The 16282-nt window shown below is 39.0% G+C and overlaps 1 protein-coding gene across 1 annotated transcript in view; it reads left to right on the top strand.

The window, feature by feature from the left end:
• The first annotated feature begins 4016 nt into the window (after positions 1–4016).
• The window catches only part of LOC103043084 (uncharacterized), a 90612-nt gene continuing 78346 nt past the window's right edge, over positions 4017–16282 (top strand). Inside the window, 39 exon segments of the mRNA XM_049466505.1 lie at positions 4017–4075; positions 4177–4212; positions 4441–4659; positions 4741–4884; positions 5009–5165; positions 5251–5278; positions 5364–5475; positions 5566–5658; positions 5862–5925; positions 6027–6125; positions 6215–6318; positions 6402–6540; positions 6648–6766; positions 6857–7006; positions 7090–7260; positions 7360–7812; positions 7890–7977; positions 8094–8211; positions 8295–8418; positions 8503–8639; positions 8804–9059; positions 9188–9430; positions 9535–9711; positions 9794–9939; positions 10046–10136; positions 10254–10643; positions 10757–10883; positions 11033–11151; positions 11242–11438; positions 11545–11728; positions 11839–12004; positions 12093–12217; positions 12320–12628; positions 13095–13298; positions 13381–13506; positions 13602–13772; positions 13906–14010; positions 14090–14185; positions 14271–14402. Of these exon segments, the coding sequence (XP_049322462.1) occupies positions 4453–4659; positions 4741–4884; positions 5009–5165; positions 5251–5278; positions 5364–5475; positions 5566–5658; positions 5862–5925; positions 6027–6125; positions 6215–6318; positions 6402–6540; positions 6648–6766; positions 6857–7006; positions 7090–7260; positions 7360–7812; positions 7890–7977; positions 8094–8211; positions 8295–8418; positions 8503–8639; positions 8804–9059; positions 9188–9430; positions 9535–9711; positions 9794–9939; positions 10046–10136; positions 10254–10643; positions 10757–10883; positions 11033–11151; positions 11242–11438; positions 11545–11728; positions 11839–12004; positions 12093–12217; positions 12320–12628; positions 13095–13298; positions 13381–13506; positions 13602–13772; positions 13906–14010; positions 14090–14185; positions 14271–14402 (5871 nt within the window). The 5' untranslated portion in view covers positions 4017–4075; positions 4177–4212; positions 4441–4452.

Below are 16282 nucleotides of genomic sequence, written 5' to 3'. Positions count from 1 at the left end.
GGCAAACAGTGGTTCCAAGTATGCTGAACACACATGATCTTTGATCCCTTAGATAGCTCTGCATTAAGAACCATCATTCAACATTATCTGATAAAACTACCTGGTATTTATTACAATGTTTTATTACATTATTGTGCAAACAAAGCCTCATGTTAACCATATTGAGAAGTAGTGGGCTCAAAGGCATTTAGTATTAAAATACATGCTGTGTGTATGGACCAAAAGTAAAAAGCAAGAACCAGACTGTAATCAGCAACAAGTCAAACAACCAGGGTCTGTCATGGTACAGTACTGTGTCAGTACACTCTTGTAATGGCAGCGTTAATGTGGAAAAAAAAATACTTAACAATGAAAATTACATGTTGCAAATATTACAAAGGCATGTCTGCATAAGAAGGGGGTACACATACTGGAGTAGCCTGTCTACAGTCCTGACCTGTCCCCAATAGAAAATGTGAAGAGAATTTTGAAGCACAAATGGTACAATGGTAACCCTTGCACTGTTGTACACCTAACCACTCTTTACTCAGTTGGTCATTTTACGACGCTTTACCACAAACTCTGTACACACAATACATTGTAGCCAATCATATGACTGAAATTCTGTAAAGAATACTAGTAAAGAATACTAGTAAAGAGTAAAGAGGAAGACCAATTCAAGGCTATTTTGTTTTCCGAATGATGCTGTTCCACACGCACTCTGTCCAAAGCAGATAATCTAGCCATGATTGGAGAAGCCATTTGATAGTCTTCCTAACAAAGAAAAACTTAAACAGCAGGGAGTTAAACAGCAGGGCAGAACAACTGCTCAGATTAATTTGGTGTAAAAGGTGGGGAAAAGTAACAGGTATTTTCAGCTGTCCTGGTATGATAAAGTGAGCTGGCTGACTGGAAGTGCTCTAACAAATAAAATGTACTGATGGCCATTCCTCTTGATGAAACTATCTCAGGACATAAATGAACAGGGGCAAGTAGTAAGTATTGTGTTATCATTCAAATAATTTAAATAATTTAAATTAATAAAGGGATTATTCAAGGAAATTAATACTGACCAAAAGGAAATAAATTTACCTGCATTTTTTTCCTTTACCAACTTTAAAGATTTTGCGTAATGCTTTTTTTACTGATCATTTTTTGTTTATTCATGTCATAGTGTCTTTTTTATGTAATTGTTCAATGTAAAGAATGGGTACCTTTCTGTTGTGTAGTGAAAACTTGAAAATAATGCCTTTTGTTTACAAAAAAAAAACATCTCAGGGAGAGTAAAATTTTTGTATAAATAAAACTACATATGTTAAGATGTAGGCTGAAATTGAGCTTCCCCTCCTTGAAAGACCAGCATCCGCCACTGGAGCCTAGTGACCCTTCTTGTCACTCAGGCAGGCTAAACAGTCCTTAACTAGAGCCTTAATATCTCTGTCAGTGATGGAGTCAGATATTTTAAACATTTGGGGCTTAAACTAAATGTAGCGAATGCAGTAATATAAACATTTATTTTGTGTGAATTCATTTATTTTATTGTATTTTTTGATGTCCATTTTATATGTGTATATTTCTTGATTATTATGTGTATACTTAAGGAAATTGTTTAATTAATAACATCATCTGACCCCCTCAGCAGTTAGTTCATCAGTTGGTCACATGGTGCACTTGGGGAAAAAATGTGAGTTTCGTTTATAGTCAGTCGGTGTGTGCAAGCGGTATAAAAGGACAAAGGGCTGTGAAATATGAAGAAATGGAATTCTAGCAATACCTAACCTTCTGGTTGGAGGTGCACAAGGTATAGTCCTTTAATTGAAATATTCTTGTGTTTGTATATGTGTAAATTACGTTTGAGAGCATTAAAGTTTTATGTAGTAAGTTCATAGACTGTAACATGGCGGTTTTACTGATGTGTATTTGCCACTGTGTATTTTATTTCAGTGTTCACGGTGGTCTTGGCCGTTGTAAGACAGAACATACCTGTAAAAAAAAGTTTGAACCATCAGTCGGAGCGCGGCACTTTTATCAACCAGTTAATAAAAGCTTGGGAGCAGCTATTTTAAATGTCTAGCATCATGCTTAATATATCAAAAATGTATTTTCCAATTTACCGCTAAATTTGCTTCTTTTTTTTTCAAACTATGTAAAATCTGTACTTCCTGTATTCAAAACATGTTCGTAACTCATTCTGAACAGCCAAATGATTCTATAAGAGCACCACAAATGTTGAGGATGACTGACTTCAATCTCTGCTCTCTCTGCCAAGTATATTAAACAGACCAGGCCAGTTTTTTGCCATGACATGGAGACATAATTCTTGATCCACTTGTGTCCAGAGGGGAGAACCCTAGTGTATAAAGAGGTTCAAACCTATAAGACTGGTCCTTTGGCAAGCAACATGAAAGACAAAATCCTGTAGAACCTGGGCACCATGGAAAACATTTATTTTAAGAGAGCCAGCCAGAATAATTTGGAGTAGTGGTACTCTTAGTGTAGAGCATTCAGAAATAAAAGGTTAAAAATGTAGCAGATCTCATGAATATATAACCAAATAGTACTGCTTTAATGATTAAAAATTGACGAAACCCCCTACTGTTATGAACATTGGTTTATTATAGTCCAGATCCACACACTGCTGCCTATTAAAAAAGACCAAAGATCCATCTAGACAAAAATAATTCTGATGTCCAGGTAAGCTGGACAATAGGGGCTGTTATGTCTCTTCTTGTTTTATTTAGCTCTTATACATATATATTTCTTTACATATGGCTCTCCCAACCTCTTATGCTTCAGTTTAAAATGCCTTGCAAGCAACTGAGGTATCTTTTTACATATCATTCGGTTGCACTCGCTGTTTCAGCTTCTAGGTTTCTAACCAGGCCAGTTCCCACTTCCAAGTGAGGAGTCTATCAGATCCCCTCATTCCAATGGCAACACATGTGGTCACAGATCACCTTGCTTATTTTTTTTAGTCTCTGCTTGCTTATAAAGGAACAACTGAATGAACTTATTCATAAATCCTTTTGATAATGATGATGATGAAGTGAAGTTTTTACATGCTTTAACACTCTAAATGTGTGTAGTCTACTATTTCTTGACCAAATTTGATCATTCCAAGACACTTCTTTCTAACAACAACAGCACCTACAGGTGACATTTGAGCAAGGAAAACTTTTCATGAACTGACACGTGGCAAAGCTAGTATTCTTTGACAGTGCCACATTTAAAGTAATTATGGTTTTCTGAATGAGCAACTATACTGTTAATCCATATGCCTGTGGAGACTGCATGGCTATATGGTTGGTTTTATAAACATTTTATTCAAACATAATTTGATTATGTTATAGGTCAGAGAAACATCGAAAAGGAAAAAGAATGACATAATTATTAAAGTTAAATCTACTGTAGGAAAAAAATTGTATTAAACTTACAGAAAAAGACACTGGTAGTAATATATACACTGACAATGTAAACACAAAAAATATTGAATGTATACATTTAATCAATATTGGAAAGTATTAAAGTACTTCAGTGCTTATATATTTTCAGATGTATCCGTTGCAACATGCCCACATGCCTTACAACAAATCTGTTACTTAGATTTGGAATGTAGCCATAGAATGTTGCATACATCTCTCTGTCCAAAAAAGGAATCAAGGATGTCTGTGAAAGTAAATAGGCTGCTTGAGAATGTTACTAACAGAAATAAATAACATAATAAATAACTGATGTTTAAATAACATTTAGCAGTTCATCTTAAATATAAAGAACTTTAATATCTTGTATCAACAACAAATTAAACAAATCCTTCAATATGATCATTCCTTTTAAATACAAGTTTCTAATGCTTAAGAATACAATAAAAATATATCCTATCAACAATTACCAGATACAATATTTGATGAGGTTAAATACACACTGGAAGTTAGTAAACCTGAGAAGCAATAAGGTTGTAATTCTTTTGGCACCCTAAAATAAACGCAATACTAAGCCTGCCTTTAATGGATTCTGCTTAGTGTGCAGACTGACCCAAATATAAGCTGGAGGGGAGCTGTAAGGGATGCAGAGGAGACCCAAGAAGATCCTGCCAGTGGTAAGAGGCTGCACGGATTGTAACTGAAATTTAATGGAACTGTATAAAATAAAGTTGTAATCAGAGAACCTGTTTGTGAAATTTTCCATTTCCATTCCAAGGGCTGTGGAAATTTCATCTGGTCTCGGGGGAAAAAGGTGAGAAATTTGTCATTTTTAACCAATAATCATATTTTAAATCAAAAGATTTATTGAACATTCAGACGTAATACAGCAAGTAACATACGATAAGATAAGATAAGATAAGATACAAAATGGCATTAGTCCCACAGTAGGGGAACTTAGAGCTGAGCTAAATGACTATATCTATAGCTTGCCACAGACTAAAAATAGTGAATGGACATTTTTTCTTCTTATAATTAACAGTAAGCCGCCACCATGAGTACGGATGCGGAGATGGCCGTTTATGGCAAAGCTGCCATTTACCTCCGAAAGCCTGAGAAGGAGAGAATTGAGGCTCAAAGCAAGCCCTTTGATGCTAAGAGCGCTTGCTATGTAGCTGATGCAAAAGAGCTGTACCTTAAGGGTACAATCAAGAGCAGAGATGGCGGCAAAGTCGTTGTTGAAGTTCTTGACACCAAGGAGGTGAGCATTATTGCAGAATTGTATGTTATTATATCACAGATAGTGTCTAAACTAACTACACATTATTGTATTCTCTAACAGGAGAGAACAGTTAAGGAGGATGATGTCAGCCCCATGAATCCTCCCAAGTTCGACAAGATTGAAGACATGGCCATGATGACCCATCTCAATGAAGCCTCTGTGCTTTATAACCTCAAAGAGCGTTATGCAGCATGGATGATCTACGTAAGTTAAATATAGTACCACTGCATAAGATAACTGCAAGATATTTGTTATATATCAGTGTGGTTTAAGAATCTGCAAATCATAAAGTAATCTATTAAAATCGATCTGTTTAAATCTGCCTCAGACCTACTCTGGACTGTTCTGCGCGACTGTGAACCCCTACAAATGGCTTCCAGTGTATGATGCAGAAGTGGTGGCTGCCTACAGAGGCAAAAAGCGCATGGAGGCCCCACCCCACATCTTCTCTGTCTCTGACAATGCCTACCAGTTCATGCTTACTGGTAAGTTGGAACATGACATTTCTGAGAAACTATATTTGCACACATGTAAAGTAATTCATTACTATACAGTATTTTCATCTTACAGACAGGGAGAACCAGTCTGTCCTGATTACGTAAGTATTCACAAGAAAAATTATAAACTGTCTGATCCATTTCTTTGATATTACATTAAGGATTAAAGATGATTTTTATTTACAGTGGAGAATCCGGTGCTGGAAAGACTGTGAACACCAAGCGTGTCATCCAGTACTTTGCCACAGTTGCTGTACAAGGTGACAAGAAGAAGGAGCAAACGCCCGGCAAAATGCAGGTAACATGAATCTCAAAACTTAAAATCTTATTTGTAAGATCATTAAGTTTTAAACTACTGATTTAAATGATACATTATGGTTTGCTGCAGGGATCTCTTGAGGACCAGATCATTGCTGCTAACCCATTGCTTGAGGCCTATGGTAATGCCAAGACAGTGAGAAATGACAACTCCTCACGCTTCGTAAGTTATTTACTTCAACGGAATTCACTTTGACAAAAATATTGTGGAAAGTGTAGTGCTGTTCTCAGTCTACAAATACAAGTCAAGTTAAGAGGTTTTTACTGTCATTCCATCTGAGTGTACGTATACAGTGCAACATGGAACAACAATACACTATAGAGAATTCAATTGTATTAAACAGTCTCTATTTTGTACCTTAAAAGGGTAAATTCATCAGAATCCACTTTGGCACAACTGGCAAACTGGCCAGTGCTGACATTGAGACCTGTAAGTTGATAAATAGTGTATACATTTTTGCAGTAGTTTTGTAATTCTATGGTTCTACTTGTTACCAATTAGAAAATAACAGTGATTAATTGTCTGAACAGATCTGCTGGAGAAGTCTAGAGTATCATTCCAGCTTCCAGATGAGAGAGGCTACCACATCTTCTACCAGATGATGACCAACCATAAGCCTGAGTTGATTGGTAGGAAACATTCTAGAAACGGCAAAATATGTCTTTGTCGGACCCAAAATATTTAAGTACCTGTTTAAAATCAAGACTTTTTTTTACAGAAATGACCCTCATCACAACCAACCCCTATGACTTCCCCATGTGCAGTCAGGGTCAAATCACAGTGGCCAGCATTGATGACAAGGAAGAGCTGGTTGCCACAGATGTAAGAGGCTCTTGAATACTACAGTAAAATTATAGTAAATCATTTTTTTTATTAGAATTTCAATGCTGATCTTTATTATTCAGACTGCCATTGACATTCTGGGCTTCACTAATGAGGAGAAGATGGGCATCTACAAATTTACTGGAGCTGTTCTCCATCATGGCAACATGAAGTTCAAGCAAAAGCAGCGTGAGGAGCAGGCTGAGCCTGACGGCACAGAGGGTGAGACTTACTCTAATAATTGTTTAGTGTGCAAATACTATTATTATTACACATAAATGAAACTGATCACAGTTCCTGACTGTAGTTATGTTTACTACTCCTGACAGAGGCTGACAAAATTGCCTATCTTCTGGGCTTGAACTCCGCTGATATGCTGAAGGCTTTGTGCTACCCTAGAGTGAAGGTCGGAAATGAGTTTGTCACAAAGGGACAGACCGTGCCACAGGTAAGATGTCTATTTAATACAAAAATATTTAGCGATGGCGATGTAAACTTTTCTTGAGAAATAATTATATGTTTCATATTCCACTTTTAGGTGTACAATTCTGTCAGCGCCCTGGCCAAATCTATCTATGAGAGGATGTTCTTGTGGATGGTTATTCGTATCAACCAGATGTTGGACACAAAACAACAAAGAAATTTCTTCATTGGTGTGCTGGACATTGCTGGATTTGAAATCTTTGATGTAAGTGTTTCCAGTGATCACAAGCAAAATTTTATTAAAAAATATGATAAATACTTACATATCATTATTTTGTACACATTTAGTTCAACAGCATGGAGCAGCTGTGTATCAACTTCACCAATGAGAAACTGCAGCAGTTCTTCAACCACCACATGTTCGTCCTGGAGCAAGAAGAGTACAAGAAGGAGGGCATTATCTGGGAGTTCATTGACTTCGGCATGGACTTGGCCTCTTGCATTGAGCTTATTGAGAAAGTAAGTAGAAAATATACTTTCATACTCAGTATCTGATTAACATAATAGCTAACCTTTAATTTCAGCAGAAAAAATTTAACTTGTATTTTCTTAAAACAGCCCATGGGTATCTTCTCCATCCTTGAAGAGGAGTGCATGTTCCCCAAGGCAACAGACACCAGCTTCAAGAACAAGCTGTATGATCAGCATCTTGGAAAGTGTAATGCTTTCCAGAAGCCCAAGCCTGCCAAAGGCAAGGCTGAAGCCCACTTCTCCCTGGTTCACTATGCTGGTACTGTGGACTACAACATTGCTGGCTGGCTGGATAAGAACAAGGACCCACTGAACGAGTCTGTTTTGCAGCTGTACCAGAAGTCTGCAGTGAAACTGCTGGCTACCCTCTACCCACCTGCTGTTGAAGGTAATTTCAATAACAAAAATAGTTTGTTAAACATGGATTTCATCTGGAAAGCACAAACATTGCCTCATTAACTGTTTTAAACAGAGCCTAAGGGAGGCAAGGGAGGCAAGAAGAAGGGTGGTTCCATGCAGACCGTGTCCTCACAGTTCAGGGTATGTTACAATAGGTCAATTAGATCAAAGCTTTTATATTATAAAGCATGCATACCAATATTTATATCACTCCACAGGAGAACTTGGGCAAACTAATGACCAACTTGAGGAGCACACATCCTCACTTTGTGCGTTGCCTGATTCCCAATGAGTCCAAGACTCCAGGTAAAGATTCAACTTAATTCCGAGCTGTAAAGTTCCTAGTATTTTTTGAATATTTATGAAATTACAATTTTCTTGTGTTTTAAACAGAAAATGTTTACTGTTTTTGTATTTGTCAGGTCTCATGGAGAACTTCCTGGTTATCCACCAGCTTAGATGCAATGGTGTACTGGAAGGTATCAGAATCTGCAGAAAGGGATTCCCCAGCAGAATCCTTTATGGTGACTTCAAACAGAGGTAGAGAGGAAACTGAAGAAATGTAAAGCTGTTTCTTTTCCTTTATCTGAAGCAGAGCTGAAATATTTTGTATTTTTCCACAGATACAAAGTGCTGAATGCCAGTGTCATCCCTGAGGGTCAGTTTATTGACAACAAGAAGGCCTCTGAGAAGCTTCTAGGGTCCATTGATGTCGACCATGACCAGTACAGATTTGGTCACACAAAGGTGATTTTTTTTAAAAAGATCAACAAAAGTGCAATCACTCATTATACAAAAATATTGTAAAAAAAATCCTCCTCTTCCTTTCAGGTGTTCTTCAAAGCTGGTCTGCTGGGTACTCTTGAAGAGATGCGAGATGAGAAACTGGCTGCTCTGGTCACAATGACTCAGGCTGTTTGCCGCGGTTATCTCATGAGAAGAGAGTTTGTCAAGATGATGGAAAGGAGGTATTTAAAATCACAATAACCAATAGCAATGACTTTCATTGTACATGGACACTAAACTGACACTTATACACAGCTCTAATAAATTAAAGAAATGTTACACACTGTGGTCCATTTAAATATCTGAAAAGACGGTTGAATAACAATACACTATTTTATTCCTCCAGGGAATCCATTTACACCATCCAGTACAACATCCGCTCATTCATGAATGTCAAACACTGGCCATGGATGAAGGTGTACTACAAGATCAAGCCTCTGTTGAAGAGTGCTGAGACTGAGAAGGAGCTTGCCACCATGAAAGATGATTTCGCTAAATGCAAGGAAGATCTGGCCAAGGCTGAGGCCAAAAAGAAGGAGCTTGAGGAAAAAATGGTGTCTCTGCTTCAAGAGAAGAATGATCTGCAGCTTCAAGTGGCATCAGTCAGTATTACTTTGATATGAAAAAAAAAATCCAAACCCATTTAAATGTTTTAATTACATTTCAAAAGATTTTTTTCAATATTTGTTTATTATTTTTTTTCATAAATTATTACTGTTACAATAAACAGGAATCTGAGAATCTGTCTGATGCTGAGGAGAGATGTGAGGGTCTGATCAAGAGCAAAATCCAGCTTGAGGCTAAACTCAAAGAGACCACTGAGAGACTGGAGGATGAGGAAGAAATCAATGCTGAGCTGACTGCCAAGAAGAGGAAACTGGAGGATGAGTGCTCCGAGCTCAAGAAGGACATTGATGACTTGGAGCTGACCTTGGCTAAAGTGGAGAAAGAGAAACATGCCACTGAAAACAAGGTCAGAACTGTTTACCAAACATAAAATAAATAATGTTCTCTGAAATCTGATTTCACATGTACAGATGTCCTAACAATATATTAAATGTTGTATCAAAATTGTAGGTGAAGAACCTCACTGAGGAGATGGCAGCTCAAGATGAGAGCATTTCTAAACTCACCAAGGAGAAAAAAGCCCTCCAAGAGGCACATCAGCAGACTCTTGATGATCTTCAGGCAGAAGAAGACAAAGTCAACACTCTGACAAAGTCCAAGACTAAGCTTGAGCAACAAGTGGATGATGTGAGTTACATGACTCAATCATGGAACTGGATTACTCATAAAATAAGTCTGGATAATCTAAACAAGCATTGTGTTTCTACAGCTGGAGGGTTCTCTGGAGCAAGAGAAGAAGCTCCGCATGGACCTGGAGAGAGCCAAGAGAAAGCTTGAGGGTGATCTGAAACTGGCTCAGGAATCCATCATGGACCTGGAGAATGACAAGCAGCAGTCTGACGAGAAATTGAAGAAGTATTTTTAACCATACAAATAACAACACAACTTTATTATCTATTACCACTGTTACAATCATTTTGTCTGTCCATGATGTAATACAAATACTGTTTCATTTTCCCAGGAAAGACTTTGAAATTAGCCAACTTCTTAGCAAGATTGAGGATGAGCAATCTCTGGGTGCTCAGCTTCAGAAGAAGATTAAGGAACTTCAGGTAAGTATGCATCCTCTCTGCAATGATCAGGAATTTTGGGTTCAATTTAAATGTCTTTATGAAGAAAATCTGTTTACTATATAAGTTAACAATAAGTTATTTATTTTTCACTGTTAGGCCCGCATTGAGGAGCTGGAGGAAGAGATTGAGGCTGAACGTGCTGCTCGTGCCAAGGTTGAGAAACAGAGAGCTGATTTGTCCAGGGAACTTGAGGAGATCAGTGAGAGGCTTGAGGAAGCTGGAGGAGCAACTGCTGCTCAGATTGAGATGAACAAGAAGCGCGAGGCTGAGTTCCAGAAGCTGCGTCGTGATCTTGAAGAGTCCACTCTGCAGCATGAAGCCACTGCTGCTGCTCTCCGCAAGAAGCAGGCCGACAGCGTTGCTGAGCTTGGAGAACAAATCGACAACCTGCAGCGCGTCAAGCAGAAGCTCGAGAAAGAAAAGAGTGAATACAAAATGGAGATTGATGATCTCTCCAGCAACATGGAAGCTGTTGCTAAGGCCAAGGTTTGTCTTGATGGAAATCATAAATTTGATAAATACATAGTTTCAATAATGACTGTTGATTATGCGTTAAAATATTAAGGCATTAAAATAGTAATCATTTTTTTAATTTACAGGCAAATCTGGAGAAGATGTGCAGAACCCTTGAAGATCAACTGAGTGAAGTCAAGACCAAAAGTGATGAGGGTGTGCGCCAAATCAATGACCTCAGTGCTCAGAAAGCTAGGCTCCAGACTGAGAATGGTAGCTAAGTGTTTCTTTATTCATTATAATAACATTTTGTTATAAACCCTAACATTTTCTCTGTAAAATAGCATTTTGTTTATTTTCTCAGTGTTGTAATATACAGATTAATCTTCAATTGAATTTTTTTTTTTTTTTTTTTTGTGTAGGTGAGTTTGGACGCCAACTGGAGGAGAAAGAGGCTCTGGTTTCTCAGCTGACCAGAGGAAAACAGGCCTTTACTCAGCAAATTGAGGAGCTTAAGAGGCAGATTGAGGAGGAGGTTAAGGTACGAACGTCAAAATCTTTTTTCTAAAATTTCTAGAATTAACTAGAAAATACATTTCAAATAACAGAATGGCATATTTACTTTTCACAGGCAAAGAATGCCCTGGCCCATGGACTGCAGTCTGCTCGTCATGACTGTGATCTTCTCAGGGAGCAGTTTGAGGAAGAGCAGGAAGCAAAGGCTGAGCTTCAGCGTTCAATGTCCAAGGCCAACAGCGAGGTTGCCCAGTGGAGGTCTAAATATGAAACTGATGCCATCCAGCGCACTGAGGAGCTTGAGGAGGCGAAGTAGGAACAAAAGCTCTGTATAATATAAATAGCTTTCACGATTTAATGAAAATTTGCACGTCACTAAATCACACATTAAATATTGTAAAAAATATAATTTAAATAGGAAGAAGCTGGCACAGCGTCTTCAGGAGGCTGAGGAACAAATTGAGGCTGTAAACTCCAAGTGTGCATCTCTGGAGAAGACCAAGCAGAGACTCCAGGGTGAGGTGGAGGACCTCATGATTGATGTGGAGAGAGCCAATGCTTTGGCTGCCAACCTTGACAAGAAGCAGAGAAACTTTGATAAGGTAAACTATATGAATAATTTACTGATAAATAATATGTTTACATAGAAACATCATTGCCCTTGTGTCTGATTATTAGCATATATGAAACAAGTCTCATATGTCTACCAAAGGTGCTGGCAGAATGGAAGCAGAAGTTTGAGGAGGGTCAGGCAGAGCTGGAGGGAGCCCAGAAGGAGGCTCGTGGTCTGAGCACTGAACTCTTCAAGATGAAGAACTCTTATGAGGAAGCTCTTGACCAACTGGAGACCCTCAAGAGAGAGAACAAGAATCTGCAACGTATGTAACAACAGTCCAGGATCATTTTAGATACAGTTTTAATGTCTAGAATAGTAATAAAATAAAAAGTGTTTTAATTCTGTTACAGAGGAGATCTCAGACCTGACTGAACAGATTGGTGAGACTGGAAAGAGCATTCATGAGCTGGAGAAGGCCAAGAAGACAGTGGAGACTGAGAAGGCAGAGATTCAGACTGCCCTGGAAGAGGCAGAGGTAGAATTCAATAAACATTAATTTTCACTTTTCACAATTCATTAAGCCAATTGTAATCATGCATTATACATTCTAATAAAATGTAACTCGTTATTTTTACAGGGAACTCTGGAACATGAGGAGTCCAAGATTCTCCGTGTTCAGCTTGAGCTTAACCAGGTCAAGAGTGAAGTTGACAGGAAGCTTGCAGAGAAGGATGAGGAGATGGAGCAGATCAAGAGGAACAGCCAGAGAGTGATTGAATCCATGCAGAGCACTCTGGACTCTGAGGTCAGAAGCAGGAATGATGCTTTGAGAGTCAAGAAGAAGATGGAAGGAGATCTCAATGAGATGGAAATTCAGCTGAGCCACGCCAATCGCCAAGCATCCGAGGCCCAGAAACAACTGAGGAATGTGCAGGGACAACTGAAGGTATGTTCTATTGAAATACCATACAGTTCACATTAAAGGTCTCATTCCATCATTGGTCTCTAGTATGAATGAATGCCATGTGAGCTGTTTTTTGTAAGAAAAAAAGTTCTTCTGTGTTTCTATACAGCCCTGCTTTATTTTATTGAATTCTCTGAAGTCTCTGAAGAAAGACAGGACTTGAGATCTTGCTCATGAATATTTATACATGCAAACATATCACCTCTGATTGGCTAACACCACTGCAGCAGAAAACGCCTACCTGCCTTCCCCCCCAGTCAAATTTAGAGTTTTAAAACTCAAAGGACAAAATGGTTTCAGATACACAGCCTTAGTTGTAAAGATACTGCACTGTGCTAGGTAAAGGTAACAGCGAACGGCCCTGGGGCCAAGAAATGTTTTCAATGCTGTGGTGCAAGCGTAGGTTTCCTTTTGAACTACTACTCTAATTTAATCAAATGATCCTAAGGATGCCCAACTGCACCTTGATGATGCTGTGAGGGGACAAGAAGACATGAAGGAACAGGTGGCCATGGTGGAGCGCAGGAACACTCTGATGTTGTCTGAGATTGAGGAGCTCAGAGCAGCCCTGGAGCAGACAGAGAGAGGTCGCAAGGTGGCAGAGCAAGAGCTGGTGGATGCCAGTGAGCGTGTTGCATTGCTCCACTCTCAGGTATTTAGAAAAATCTTATATTTCTTTATAATCTTTATATTTGCTTATTGCTATTATGAATGATTTACATTATTTCTTCCAGAACACAAGTCTGCTGAACACCAAGAAGAAGCTTGAGGCTGACCTGGTTCAAGTCCAAGGTGAGGTTGATGACACTGTGCAGGAAGCAAGAAATGCAGAGGATAAGGCCAAGAAAGCCATCACTGATGTGAGTGCTTTTCTTCATGTTATTTCTTGTTTTAATCTACTTTTAAAGTTTACTCCAAAGTCTAATCATCTTCTTTTTCATCTTGTATTGCTCAGGCTGCAATGATGGCAGAAGAGCTCAAGAAGGAGCAGGACACCAGTGCTCACCTTGAGAGGATGAAGAAGAACCTGGAGGTCACAGTGAAAGACCTGCAGCATCGCCTGGATGAGGCTGAGAATCTGGCTATGAAGGGTGGAAAGAAACAACTCCAGAAACTGGAGTCCAGGGTTAGTCTTATTTGGAGGCTGTAGTTCACTTAATGCTCAGTTCCAGTCTTTCAAATACAGTTATGAGAAAAACATGATGTTTTTCATTTAATATTAACCCAATGTTTTTGTACGCATGTATGATCGTATACAGGTTCGTGAGCTGGAAGCTGAAGTTGAGGCTGAACAGAGGCGCGGAGTCGATGCTGTTAAGGGTGTCCGCAAATACGAGAGAAGAGTGAAGGAACTCACTTACCAGGTATAAAATAGCTTCAAGTTAAATCATGAGGATAGTGTTCGCAGTAATAAATAGAAACTTATAGCTGTATGATTTGTAGACTGAGGAGGACAAGAAGAATCTCACCAGGCTGCAGGATCTGGTTGACAAGCTGCAGCTGAAGGTCAAGGCTTACAAGAGACAAGCTGAGGAAGCTGTAAGTCAAATTTCTTTGATATATAAGTTGGTATAGGGAATAATGCCTTTGCTGAAATATTGAAAAAATTCAATCACCCATTTAGGAGGAACAAGCCAACAGCCACTTGTCTAAGCTCAGGAAAGTGCAGCATGACATGGAGGAGGCAGAGGAGCGTGCTGACATTGCAGAGTCTCAGGTCAACAAGCTCAGAGCTAAGAGCCGGGATAGTGGCAAGGTAGGATTAAATTTAGGATTAAAATATATATGGGGTCTTTATATAGGGCCAACCATAAATATTAACAAGGCTTTCTCTCATCCGCAGGCCAAAGAAGAGTAATCCTTTACAACGGGATTCTGCTGTTGTTATACAATATGACTAGCAGAATTAAATCTGTTTCTTTAATTTCTGTTTAATAAAATTGTATATGACTGCATTAATCACGTGTGTTCAGCTTCTTTATCTCACACACCATATAAGATTGTGATGTTATAACAGTAACATATGATTATATGCAAAGTGGCCTTAACAGCAGCAAGTCTGAACAGCTTGAGTATTTAAGACAAAAAGACGTCTTAGGAACCTCTAATACTTAAAACCTGTTTTAATGGGGTTTTTTTTACTAAAAAAAAAACAACAACAAAAAAAATATCACTCTATTTACAGTGACATTTTTACAGTAACATTTTACGTGATTTGCTGCATATTTAAGCATAGTAAATTTCTTCAAATTGTTTAAAACAATGTTCCTAAAAGAAATATTGGATGGGATATGTATTTTTCTCCATGCTAAACTGCAAAATACAATTGTATAATAAAGAGATGTCAGTGTTTAAAGAGGTAGGGTGTAAGGCTAAGATGAACATCTGTTATTCCATAGACAGAGCTAGCTGCTCAATAGCTGATACAACTACATGGGTAAGGGATTACTTTTGCCAAGCCATACCATTCAGTGTTACATTTACAAGGGCTACTTAAAACTTAAAGCTTATATTAACCATAAGCAGTGTTGACTTGGATGGAGGACCCCTGAGAATCACACAGAAGTAATATAATACAGGAAATGGACAAATCCTGCACCTAACAGCTGGGGTTATGCATAGGGCTAAGCCAGGATCTACTACTCACTCAACTAACAACAATAGCCAAAACCACCACAATCTGATACTGGCTCGACAAGGATCCAGAAGCACAACCTAACACTATGTTCATGGTCCATTGCCTCAACTGCCAAGCATCCAGACCTACCGAAAAATAACCAATGAACAAACAGAATCCCTCCTTAATCTATGCTCACTTCCTTAAACTATGGCAACAACACACTAACCACAGCACCTTGCCTAAGCACAATCACACACAATAAACGACATTATAAATTGCGTGAGCAGAACACAGCAACCACTACTATCTGATACTGGCTCGACAAGAATCCAGAAGCATAGCGAACTATGTTCATGGTCCGTGCCTCAACTGCCAAGTACTCAGACGTCTGCAAAAACTGAGAAAAATTACTACAAGAACAGCAGGACCACACCAACCCCCTTCATCCAAACTCTAAACACCAACTTCAGTGCAAGCTCTTCTCAGGGGTCATCAGGCAGGCACCTTCCTTCGTCAGTGTTTCGCTGAATTAGGCCCACGACACCTCCAGAAGGCTCAACAGTGAAGTCTGGCGTCCCAGACCCACCCCCCTCCAAGCCTGCTGTTGAAGCACAAACTCATTCCCTTCCCCACGTAGCCTCAGCCCTTCTGAACCACAACCACTGACTAGATCTTTCAGCTACATCTGACAACTCCTTCACTACTGTCCTCAGTACACGACCTCTAATTCCGAATTTAGACAGCAGTCTTGTGGCAGACTTTGCTACAAAGCCTCTAGTACCTACCTCCACCGGTCTAATATATGCTTGCCATCCACGCTCTCTTACCTCAGCCACCAAGTCTGTATGCTTCAGCCTTTTCCTTTCATAAGCTCCATCTACCTCGTCTTCAAACGGAACAGTCAGCTCTATAAAATACACTATCCGCTACTTTCAGAGTACACTACACTACATCCGGCCTCAAGGTTGTAACCAGAATGCACTCAAAAGTTCCCAAAAGAAACTTTATACGACCTG

The sequence above is a fragment of the Astyanax mexicanus genome, chromosome 1, assembly GCF_023375975.1.
Source record: "Astyanax mexicanus isolate ESR-SI-001 chromosome 1, AstMex3_surface, whole genome shotgun sequence".
Taxonomy (NCBI): domain Eukaryota; kingdom Metazoa; phylum Chordata; class Actinopteri; order Characiformes; family Acestrorhamphidae; genus Astyanax; species Astyanax mexicanus.
The sequence above is the reverse complement of the archived record's forward strand: the minus strand, read 5'-3'. Positions and strand labels throughout refer to the sequence as shown.